The following is a 13,125-nucleotide window of genomic DNA, read 5'->3' on the forward strand; positions in this document are numbered from 1 at the left end:
AGTAGGGATTGCGAGGTGCAAGGCTATGTAGGCTATCTGCGAAGCGCAGACTCAGTGACCAAAATACAGAAAAAAATATCTATCAGAAAATGTGTATAAAATTGTTCATTTCAATGAGAAGATGAAACTGATTTCTTAGGAGTTAGCACCTTGATTTCTTAGTACTTGGAAACCTTGCCCACTTTTTTTGAATTCATGAGACAGCTGGTGGGCAACTCCAGGGAGTGACAGAAGAGCGTGACAGAGCTACCTTAAGGATCACCTGACCAATGTTCCAAACCAATTTTTCCCGGCATGTAATTTCCCCATGAATGGGGAATTGTGGAACCAAACTGTTACAGGAGAGGGAAAAGGGTTGCATATAGCAGGGAAATTCCCTCTGAACTTCCTCAACAGTCTGGCTCAATGTTACAAACCAATTTTTCCCAGCATGTAATTTTCCCAGGAACAGGGAGTTTTGAAGCAAAGGGAAAGTGTGGCATATAGCAGGGGCAAGAACATCATTGAAGGCTTGCAGAAGAGTTGAAAAAGAGGTCGTTGACCTTCAAACAACTAGAGTTACAGTGGGGAGGAGAAAATTGTTGGCAAACCGGGAATGGTTTATGAGTGCATCTAAGAATTACTGAAATGACAAACACCAGTTCTAGTCTAGATTGTGTTCAGTGGTCTTTAAGGGTTCCTTGGTGCATGGAATTTATTTAGACGCAGAGTGTGAATACAATAGTGAGTGGATTGTATTTTTGTGAATGATATGTGTTGTGTTGTGTAGTGAACTGAAATGAGGGACATAGTTATCAAGCTGTCTATTAGGATTACACATGACAATAAGCTCCAAATTGTTATGGATCTTTCTTTTACGTCCACTTTATGCACAGATAAGTTATTGGGGATTGGACTTACAGAACCACCATGTATCGAACCCAGGACTCCTTAGTTTCAAGGCAACGATGTTACTACTGCACCAACGAGGAGGCCCTGAACTTCGAATCATGAAAATAGATAGGTAGAACTTTTATATTTATTCTCATGTATGGGCCTACTAAATATTTCACAATATGGGCCTGCTATTTATGCAAATAAGAATGAAATTCTTGAAATCCTTTCCTTACTCACAGTGTACATTTCCATGTTTTATTTATGAGGTATACATTTTCTATCACAATGTCACATCACTTTAACCCCCACCCCAAATGAGCTACAAAAAACATTCCCACCAGAAAATTTTTGTGCATTCGAACACTATGGTATGGTGCGACAGACCAGGTTTTTTAACCCAGTATATGACACTTGCGATTAACTAAGCATTGCCATGTGTCCTGCCATTACAGTGGTATACCACAATTCTGGGAACTTTCTGACTGCCCCTTGTATTTGATTTTATCAAAATCACCTATATTATTTATTCCAAATCATGATGGCACAAGGTGAAGACTTTTTAAAAATTTAACAATATTTAATCTTTTGGAAATTCATTTTTGTATATCTACTGAAATATATTCTACACAGTGACTTAGGATGTTGAATGCTGAACAAATTTCATCAAATTCTGAAGGATGTGGGTTTGAGTCCTGGCTATGATATTGATATTTCTTCATCTATTTCTTTCTGCTCTTAATTATTCACAAATATAACTCAAAGGGCTAGAAGAGGGACAAAACTAAAATAATTTATTCAGGCTACTTTAAGTTCAATACTCACTACTTCTTCCTCTACTTTCTGAAACTCATGGACACTGCGAATAATCTCATTCTCATTCTCCTTGTAAGTTCCAACCCCACGGTCTAGACAGCCACAGTATACATACTGGATCATGGAACACAGAAGAGGCTTCGAAAGCTGAGTGGATCTTGTTATATCTGAAATATGTCAATGTTACTTTATTAAAAACTGCAAGAAAATATAACTAAACATTAAATGTGTTGATTGCAAAAGAAAATCTTAAGAGAATAATAAGAGATTGCTATAATGCCTTGTTCCATCATGTCTTATATTTGTAGCAATAATACTGGTACTTATATACCAGAAACATAAATAAAACACATGTAAGTCTTCATATATTTATTTTATTACAAATAATGATCATTGTTTGTGTTTTTTATTGACTGGTTTATTTTACTTTGCTTTTCTGCTATTTGGGAAAATGAGGATGACTGATGATGTGATGAAATTCATGAAGGGATGCTCAGAATAACACCTATGACCAGCTGGGATTTGAGCCCAGGACCTCTAGCATCATGGTATGCTGTGCTAATGACTCCACTATGGAGGTCAGCCATTGATTGTGTGAAATTTATTTGTAAGAAAATGTCCAACAGAAAGTTACTTTTTAAAATGATAAGATAAGATAAGATAAGATAAGATTTATTTCCATCCACTTGATCATATGAGTACAAATAGTGTGCTGGGCAGAGCGGTAGCGAAGGGTTAAGAATATTCAGAGCATGAGACTCCCAGGGTTCATTCTTCTCTGCTGCCACTCCAACCAAGCACTGGGAAAGGGTAGCTGCCATTTACTATTGCTATTCTAAGTCGACAATGAAAATAAATAGCTGTCAATTTATACGATAATCTATTCTATATAATGAAATGAAAATAATAATAATAATAAAAAAAAGGTACAACTCTCCCACCCATTTGTTTACATAAAATAAAACCCCATTGGCCAAAAAAAAAAAATGAAATAGCTATTTCAACTTTTGAGTTTAGTTCAGTTCGTGCACGTTCCAGATTCAACTAGATAAATTGGAGGTCCACACGCTTAGCTTCACATTTCCTCTGTCCGTGAGGGTCTAGGAGACGCGGGGCGATAGTAAGAAGTGCCACTGGCACTACTGCAGTCGGGCTTCACTTACGTGTCTGGATCAGCTATCTCCCCTCGGCGTAGCACAACTCAATGGAAGATGAGTCCTCCCATCCACCGTACTCGTGTTTTATCCACTTCACCACAAGACATAAAGGACAACGAAAGTTCTTCTCCTTCCCTCACTTAACACAATTTCACAATCCTCCTCTCGTCAGATCTAAAAACACACTCTCTTGGAAAATGCACGTTTTTTTCTACCAACAAACTGTCTTGAAAAAAAGAACAAAAAAGCCAATCAGTTCGTTGGTTCTATCGCCCTTTGGCTCCTCTGTCCTCCCTTGGACCAATGGTCACCCGTCTTTCATGGTTCCATTTAACATTTTGCACAAAAAGAAGAAAAAAAAAGTCACTTCTTGGAGACCCCTCTTTTCACAACACACACAACTGCCAACTCGTGTCCTTATTTACCCTTAACTTAGTTCCTGTACAAATTCTTTGTTGAAGCTATTGCACTCTATTATTCCATGTATAATAACTCATCACGCCTGTGCAATGGATAGAGGATCCGATTATTAATTATTTGAACAAAATTATGATCATGTAAAGTTTAGTTAATTATATAGGGGTTTGGTTATACTGGATCCTGGGGTGTCGTTGGAATGCAGGGGTTGGGGTAGCCGTACGGCCTCTCTGTCTTCTGGGTTGACAAAGAAAAAGACAAGAAACGGTCGACTAAGAAAAACGAAGAGAAAAAGAAATGATGGGCTTGCCAACGAGGAAAGAAAATATGAAAAATTAAAAGCATAGTACTACTAATAATAACAAAATAAAGGTGCGCAGTACAATAGCACTATGATATGAGATAGGTCAATTACATGTGTAATTTTGAGTACAAAGGAATTAACACATACTTAAGCATATTAAAAGTATAAAGAGTATAAAATAAAAATAAAATAAAATTTCATGTATAATAACATTACATGTATGTAACTGTATGGCTACTTTTTAAAAATTACCTATCCAAACACTATATAACTATGTTTATTATGACCATCTATGGTATTGGTGCTTCTGTCCTAGTATGTCTTTCCAGACTTCTCAAATTCATCTCAACAAACTATGCTCTCAAACTCGTGTACATCTATCAACAACCAGTTTTTCTGTGAGAAAGCATAAACATTTATTGATTGAATTGATTTATCTTACTTTACTTTTCTGCCACTTTTGGCTAATCGCAAAGATAAGGATGAGTGATGATATGATGAAATTGATGAAGGGATACTCACAAAGAACACCCATGCTCAGGCTGGGATTCAAACCCAGGATCCCCTGGCATCATAGTGCACGATGCTAACCACTCCTCCACGGAGGCTGGCAATTTTACATAAAAATGCTGGAACTAAGGGAAACTTGTATCTGTTTTAATTATATTTGGCTACTTCAGTCAAAAATGAAGGCTTACATGGACTCGTTCTCTTATACTGTGCCAAAGCTCTACCAACTGGGCTTCTTCGTAGCTCAGTTGGTAGAGCAATGGCACAGTATACAAACCTTGGTTTCACCTTAATTTTCACTTCCTCTCTTTTACCTCAACTGAGTCAACGAGTGATACTAAAATGGAAACTTCTGCTGGTAAATCACTGGTGATATTAATGTTACCAAGTATCTCCAAACATAAAAATTGCCAAAATGTGAGAGGAACCAACTTGGACGATTCTCTACTTTTATTTACAAGTCTATTCTTTACACTTCAAGTACACCTGCTATAATTATTTTATGAACAAAGTAAATTTGCATTCTGGCATAGGGCATGTCTAGAAATTGTGCAACTTTTGCCACCATTCCATTCATGAATTTATCATTCTTCAGAAGATGTAACATTATTTACTTTACAGCACACTAGAAAATATTAATGATTTTTCTCCCACACACACTCTGATGCAAGTTTTCAAAAAATTAATCAAAATTAATAACGTGACATCTGAAATATAAATAACTAGGGCTGAGCCAAAACCAAAACCATTCGTATCAGTATTGGAAAGTATTGGTTGGAATTTATTTATCTGCCGATACCAGCCGATACTTTTCTGTCATATTGGTCATTCACAGGGTCTGCAAAAATGCCATGGGACACATTTGCAGAGTCTAATTATCCTGGAAATTATGCAAAATTCAAACTTTATTTTTATTTTGCACTAATTTTGCATGAACGAAAAACTGTATTTTGTGATTACATGACATCTATTTTAATATTCTGATGTAATTCTTGAATATTCTAAACCAAATTTCTTCGTAAATTGATGCATATAATTGGAGAAGAACATTTACACACCAATATTGATCAATATTTTGAACAAATTTTAATTATTGCAATTCTCAAGTATCTTTATCGGTATCGGTGGGAATCGGTAAGAGCATCGGTATCGGTATCAGCTCAGCCCTATAAATAACTCACAGAAACATAATTAATGCAATGAAATAGCTACAGAATAGGATTGAACAAATTAAAACTAATGAAAAAATATAGAAGACTCCAAATTCTCAAAAAGATTAAATAATTCCATTATTTAAATTCAAAACAACAATTTGCAGGAAAAAATGAATTTTTGTCTTGAAATTTCGCTGCAGTTACGCGAGAGTAATATGATATTGGATACAATACATACCAGAAAAACAGTTATCTACTTACTCACAACTGGCAAAAGATTAACAAATGTCCTCGGCAAATTATCCTGTAGGAAATCCAGTAACTGGATTAATTTCTTTTTGTGGTGTTGAGCTGAGTAGATTTTTTGATTGTAGCATTTCTTTGAGCAGATGTCATTATGGCCAGTCAGAACTGTCACCATCTTGAAAACACAAAAGTAGTTACTTACATATTTGCTCTTTCACCTCATAAATTGTAGCACATTTACGTTATTATAAACATAAGATGACTTTTTAACCAAAATATAATTTCTACTACTTGTCATTCCATCTTCCCGCCCACCTTCTTATTCTTCAAGGAGGTAAGATAATTTTGTGCAGGTGAGGGGGACATGCAAATTCCTACGTTTTCAACAGATGCAAATGCAAGTTGTAAGTTTGCAAAGGAAGAAACTTGAGGTTTGAACTGAATTCAAATGACAGAATTAATCTTTGTGCATCATAAAGTGATGGCTAGTGATTGTTATTCAATTTTCACACTGCTTTAAATGATTGCATGCAATAACCAAGATCTGTATTTTCTTATTTTGTTGTTTAAGTAAATTAGTTTATATTTAGCTAAATTAAACTCAAGGGTGCAACAGCCTTTGAGAGCCACGGCTTGCCAAGTGGCTTTTGTTGGGTGATGCATGGTCCAAGTAGCTCCCAAATTGTCCTCAGTCAACACTGAAATTTGCACTAAATGTTTATATTGATTTATATTTTACTATCCAGAAAGTCATAGCTATACTAAAGGGTAGTGCATGTACGGGCTGGAACTCCCCTTTGGTTTTACATTTCTTGGAGGAAACTAAATCAACATAATTATTTTGCTACATTTTCATACCCACAATAACATTGAAAATGGTTTTGAAGTAAGTAAAATCAGGGGTTTATACAGAATTTTTCATATGGGGGGGGGGGATAAGTTCTAGTAATGTGTAAGGGTAAATTTAGAGGCAAAATGGCCATAAATTGGGCCTTTGTGAAAACTTTTAGGGGAATGTTGAGGAAATTTTGGGGAAGTGGATAAAACCTTAAAAAAATTCATCACAATTATCAATGTTTTTCATATTGTGAATGTAATGCACAATTGAGTAATCTTGTGTATCTCACATGTGCATAACATAAAAAATATTTAGTTCTTATACTGTTATAACTCTGATATATTATAGCCAGTGGGGGAAATTAGGGGGGGGCGAGGGAGGGCAGTTGCCCACCATCCACACTTTTGCATTATTTTAAACCTTATCTACAAAGGGAAATATACTGTCTTTGTCCCCCCTCTCCCAGTTCTGGCATCTTGCCCCCCCCCTCCCCCCCGGTTTTGGAACCCGATCACTGTCACTGATTATAGCTTATTCTTATGTATCTGACGACATCCATATCCATGAAAAAATTGGTCAACGGACGAATAGAGGTTATGATTAAATCACTTGCCGAACCTCCCTTTTAAATAAACTTTCTGGGCGCACCTATGCAGATGTTACTTTCTTGTATGAATGTCAATGTATTTATATATTTGATTTATTTTTGATTACCACTTTTTGCAGTTTTTCCCATTTTCTTGTATGAAAACAATAGTTTTGTTCCTGCAGGGCCATTAGAATTAATTTGCTATATAAAATAAGTCCAATCATTAATGGAGAAATGTTAACCATTTCCATTTCAATAATAATGAGGTGGTTAGCAGTAGTTTTCTAAGCATGTATTTTACATGTATACCATGAATTTACCTTCCAGTCCTTTTCAAAGTCTATCCGTGGATCATTTTGAATGCGGGAGATGAGCATCGTAGCTTGAGATACAATATCTCCATCCAAGGCACCCGGAATTGCTACATTCAGCTGTGATGCTGGTTGAAAGAAAGTAGAGTCTCCAGTGGAAAAGCCTACTAAATCTGGATTGAACTCCTTCAAAATATTGGGTACAGTCAGATACTGACGCCATGTCCCTTGTCCACCTGGAAGTGAAAAAAAATGATTGTGAGAAAAATGTGCTATTTACTCTCACTTCATTACTTAATAAAATTATTCCAACAATTTTTGTCCAGTAAAGAATTAACATGTTTGCATTATCACTTGGGTAATTATTTCAATATGCAATCATCTTGAAAATCTAGCTTACGTTGGGATGTGAACGTAAATATTCTGGCTTACAAATGAAATTAGTATTGATTGGAAAAGAGATTATTTTCATAAGTAATGGTTATCCATCAACATGTTTGTTATTTGTGATGGCTGTATTTAGAGGGGAGGGGTATGTTAGGGTCCAAACTACCACAAAACTTCTGAATTGATTGATTAATTTGATTTATTTTACTTCGCATTTCTGCCACTTTTGGCTAATCGTGAAGATTAGGATGAGTGATAATATGATGAAATTGATGAAGGGTACACAAAGAACACCCATACACAGGGATTCGAACCAAAGACCTCTGGCATCGTAGCACGGTGTGATAACCACTCTACTACAGAGGCTGGCATGAAATTTCTGGTATGTAAGATTAGTAATGAAAGTTCAAAAACCAAAATCTGCATTTGAATACTTATCCAAAGCTTTACAAAAAAATCAACAGTGAGACAATGCTGGTCTAGAGATGAACTAGCCAGAATTTTCAAATGTTCAGAATTCCTGAATCTTATGTGAAACAGGTTAATCACATCCCACTCATGAGCCCCCTCTCTCACTTCTTGCAATTCTCTTTCCAATATTATTTTTTATTCAAACTGAATAAGTTCTTTTTTAATCTTGACAAGAGTTCGAACCTAGGACGACTTCTGACTGCAAAACACTCCAACTGCACACAGTACTTGAAATAGTATATAAATTTAACCTGTATTCAGTCTCAAAATACATGCCCCTATAGTGAATAGTGACTATAATACTCTTAAGTACAGGACACTGTGAGTGACCCCTCTCTGAAAGTTTTTTTTCTGTCTATGGCCATGCTATTTGCACATTATCAAAACAATGCACCAACCAGGTTAGCAAATCAAATTTGAATTCCTAGCATGTCATCAAATGGACAAGATATTCTTATACTTATGTTGCAAAGCAATTCCCACAAATATACTCAGCAGTATGATCTCTGGATAGGCATTTCATTGACATACTTTGAATATATACATGTAGATCTGAGTAACATTAATTAATTTGAAACGTCGATCACTGTGGGAAAAAAAGGAACATGTTACAGCTGTTTCTGTTGACTATGTTTGCTCCTTGGTTCTCAAAATTAACTTGCATAGAGCATATAACTGAAAATTATCAATTATTTGGAAACAGTAAATTGTGAAGTTCCACCCTTCAACATTTTCTTGGAATGGAATCATTCTTACACACCACATATTTAAAATTTGTAGATAAACCATGGCTTTTTAGAAACAGTTTCGATATTAATTAATCTAAAGGGTATTTATAGTATTTATTGGCTGAAGGAAAACGTTATTCATATAAGAAGACTGATGAATGTGTGTTTAAGTCCACTTTATTCTAATATAGGCTAATTGGGACTGGAGTTACAGTTTAAAATTGATTCCGAACCACTGTGCGGAGATTGAACCTGGTATTCCTTGATTACAATGCATTACCACTACACCATGGTGGCAGGCTGGGATGGGAAGCAACCAATGATATGCCAATTCTTCCCCACCTACCACCACAAAATAGACAAGACTTCACATTCAATTTGCTCCACACATTGGAAGTCCCCGTTTCATCCACTCTAGACTCTTTTAACCCATTTGGTTGAGGAGGACTATTATTAACTTCATACCTGAACACCAGGTGACACCTCTGTTCTCTATGAGGATTTCTGGAAAGAAGACAGCCAAGGCCCCATTGGCTGCCAGGAGGCTGTCCCCAAGAGCCCCGATGACCTTAATGTCGGAAGGCCTCAGTCGATGGACACTGGTGGTGGATGCGAAGGTCCCGGACACATTGCATGGGAACATCACAGTCTCGGGGACCTGTATCTGGGTCCGTGCTGGATTGGGAAGGTCCTTATATGATGAAAAGTACACCTGGAAAATGATCAGAATAATGTTGTTGAAGGAGGGGAAAGTCACTTTCCAGGCAAGGAGAGCCTGCAGTTGTTTGAGAGCAAAAGTTTCCTTAGAATGCAGGTACATGGTTAAGTGAAGATGCAGAGGCACTGTTCTCTCTCAAACTTTAAATGTGTAGCTCTTTCTTTTCCACAAATTAAATAGGAAAATGAAAAATGTTCATTTGAAAACAAAGATGCACATTAAAAGGAGAAAAAAATGGCAACAGGTACTCTGTTTAAACTAATTGCTATGTCTAGATATGTAACCTATGAGGTTCTGAACAATAGGGTTACTTTTTAAAAGTTAGTAGTACCAACAATTAGGAAGTATATAACGTCTGTATTGGTAATTTGAGTTATGTACTATTAAAAATAATAAGTTATTATTACTATTATTTATATAATAAAAATAATTTGTAGAAAAAAAAATTAAAAAGGTTTTTGTAAAATATAATGAACAGAATTGGACAAAATATGGATTCCCATTTTGTCAGACCCTAGGCCTTACCCGCTTTGTCCAAACATGTCATTTTCAAGAATTCAGGAGAGTGCTAGGTCAATTCTTAACCTCACTCCTTCTCACCAAAACCAACTTACAGCTAATAATGTTAGTTTGTAGTGCTGTACTTACAGATTTCATTTAAGAATCACTGGATATACATTTACACATTAAACACAGTACAAAAACGCTTACTTTGTATGATTTATATGACAAATGAAAAACAATTCTGTGTGGCAACATAAATTGTGGACGCTGAACCATTTCAACTCGAAAAAATAGCTCTAATCGGTCGAAAAATATCTCTAATCACAATAGAATGTAGTTAACTACCTCTCCGATATATCACTAAAGGGACGGCCATGAAATTAGGCGGGTTGCTGAAGTTCGCGATAATTGCCACGTTGGAGCACAACCCCGTGTGTTCATAGGTTTAAGAGAATTAAATATGTCGTTGTAGAGTTGGTCTATGTAATCCATGTGATACAAACTGACAATATTTGCTGTGGTATTTGCTCGAAAGGTAAGGGATGACACAAAAGTGCCCCGGAGAGAGGTGGATCTGACGCTTGAACTAAGCCCGGTTGACGTTGCTACATAGTACGCGGGAACCAGCGACTTTTGTCCCGCTCTCGCTTTTCGCACATGTGGCACCAGCATAATTCTGCCCAGCCGCCAGTGGCGTATACTGGGTTAAGAACCTGGGCTATCGCACCATATCATAGTGTTCGAATAGACCAAAAATTGCTGGTGGGGGTGTTTTTGTATTTTTAACTCATTTGGTTTGGCGGGTTGAAGTGATGTGACTGATTTAAAAAATATACCTCATAAATTAAACATGGAAATGTACACTGTCAGTAAGGAAAGGATTTCATTCTTATTTGCATAAAGAGGAGGCCCATATTGTAAAATATTATGTAGGGCTATATACGAGAATAAAAATAAAATTTCAACCTATCTATTTTCACGATTTTAAGTTCGGGTACTCCTTGTTGGCGCAGTGGTAACGTCGTTGCCTTGAAACTAAGGTGTCCCGGGATCGATGCATGGTGGTTTACATACCTCTTTAACTGTAAACTGTAGGTCCGATCACCATTAGCTTATCTGTTCATAAATTGGACATACAGGAAAAGTCAACAACGATTTGGAGCTTATGGTCATTCGTAAACCGAATAGACAGATATCATTCACAAAAATACAATCCACTCACTACTGCATTCACACGTTGCCTCTAAATAAATTCCACGCACAAAGACCACTCGACGCGATCTAGACTAGAACTGGTTCTTGTCGGTAACTTTTAGATGCACTCATAAACCATTCCCGCTCAGCCAACAATTTCAAGGTCAACGACCTCTTTTTCAACTCCTCTGCAAGCGTTCAATGATGTTCTTGTCCCTGCCACATGACAAACTTTCCCCTTGCCTGCGATAATTTGCTTTCAAAATTCCCCATTCCTGGAAAAAATTGCATGCTGGGACAAACTGGTTTGCAACATTGACCCAGACTGTTGAGGAAGTTCAGAGGGGTTTTTCCCCCGCCAAATGCAACCCTGTTCTCTCTCCTGTAACAGTTTGGCTCTACAATTCCCCGATCCTGGGGAAATTACATGCTGGGAAAAATTGGTTTGCAACATTGATCCGAGCCATGTCAAGCTTGCCAGTCCTCCCCGTGGAGTTGCCCGCCAGGTGGGCCAGCCGCCTCGCGAATTCAAAGAAAGCGGGCAATGTTTCCAACTTCTAAGAAATCAGGTTAATCTTCTTATTTAAATGAACAATTTTATGCATATTTTCTGATAGATTTTTTTTCTGTATTTTATTCACTGAGTCTGGGCTTCGCAGATAGCCTAGATAGGCCCGAATATACGACTATGCCAGCCGCCTATTTTCATGCTCGTGCGTTTAGTTTACGCAGAACATATAACCTCCCCGTTTTATCCTACCTTCCCATTTCCCCCATATTTTTGAAAAAAAATATTACTGCGTGCGCGTGCGCACGTATATAGGTGGGTCATGATTCGCACCGCCGCCATGTTCGCGGCCAAGTTGTTTGTCGTCTGCAAGGAATGTTAGCATTTTTATCGTCAAACTTATCGGAAGTATCAGCACCTTCCTACCCAATAAATAAGAAAACACTATTGCAAGTATGATTAAACACTCCAGTTCGATCCATTTGTACTAAAAGTACAAACACGAAAACTTACACGAGAGGAAATGTTCATTGCACACTCTGTAATGTTTGCTTTGTTCATTAATGTTGGCACGATTTATTCTCGCCAATCTTCTGATCAACAATTATCGAGTTCCGTGCCGTGAAGCGTACCTTCTGTATAGCTCGACCACAAGGAAAAAAACCTTCCGTCCAAAGCGTTCACGCAACTTCCCTGCCGTTATCGGTGTTCGGGGCAGTGTTGCCAGGTCAGATTTGAAAAATTCGGGAGATTGTTCCTTGGGAAACCAGAAGATCTGCTACAAAATCCGATGATCTAATAGTAGGACGTTCTTGGGGGCGGAGGGGCGGCATAGTCGTGCGCACTGGGGGGGGGGGGTGAAGGCGAGTGGCGCGCATTGTTTACGGTGTAAACGTCACAGATACTTTTGTAACAATGGTGCTAAACCCAGCACCCTGTGTTTGGCGAAAATATACCGAAGATCTCCATTTCAGGAGTGGACATGTTTCAAACAAAAGAAAGTAAACCGCCCGAGGGAACCGACCAACATCTTTCATCTCTTCCGCATTTTCCGGTTAGAGGGTGCGTGGAAAGACCCTCAAATTTGCCCTTTCTCAGCACCGACACAAGGGGTTTGCGATGCCTCTATTATCGCGAGGAATTTTTATGACAGGAAATGGTAGAAAGTTGTGTTCACAGATGAAGCTAACGTGCTGCCGTCTTTCGTTGTCGGCGATTTTCCACAATCTTTCAAGTCGAATGCTAACAATAACAAATCAGTTTGCCTTCTGCTGGTGTTCGGTGTACAGCTATCGATAGGGGTGGGCACGCGTCCTGCACCATAATGGGAAAATGCATTACGTATGTGAAATATATTTGGTGAATTAGACAGCATGTCTTCCTCAATAATTCAAGATAGC

At 37.6% G+C, this 13,125-nt stretch overlaps 1 protein-coding gene across 2 annotated transcripts in view; it reads right to left on the bottom strand.

Annotated features, from left to right (window-relative positions):
• The window catches only part of LOC145995276 (phospholipase B1, membrane-associated-like), a 59,769-nt gene that overhangs the window by 24,540 nt on the left and 22,104 nt on the right, over window positions 1-13,125 (bottom strand). For both annotated transcript variants that reach the window (XM_083131863.1, XM_083131862.1), the window contains exons 2-5: window positions 9,267-9,513; window positions 7,225-7,451; window positions 5,493-5,652; window positions 1,699-1,856 (exon numbers count right to left, since the gene is read on the bottom strand). In XM_083131863.1, the coding sequence (XP_082987989.1) occupies window positions 1,699-1,856; window positions 5,493-5,652; window positions 7,225-7,451; window positions 9,267-9,444 (723 nt within the window). In that variant the 5' untranslated portion in view covers window positions 9,445-9,513. The remainder of the gene's footprint in view (window positions 1-1,698; window positions 1,857-5,492; window positions 5,653-7,224; window positions 7,452-9,266; window positions 9,514-13,125) is intronic.

This window comes from Lepisma saccharinum, chromosome 11, assembly GCF_977018435.1.
Source record: "Lepisma saccharinum chromosome 11, izLepSacc3.1, whole genome shotgun sequence".
NCBI lineage: Eukaryota > Metazoa > Arthropoda > Insecta > Zygentoma > Lepismatidae > Lepisma > Lepisma saccharinum.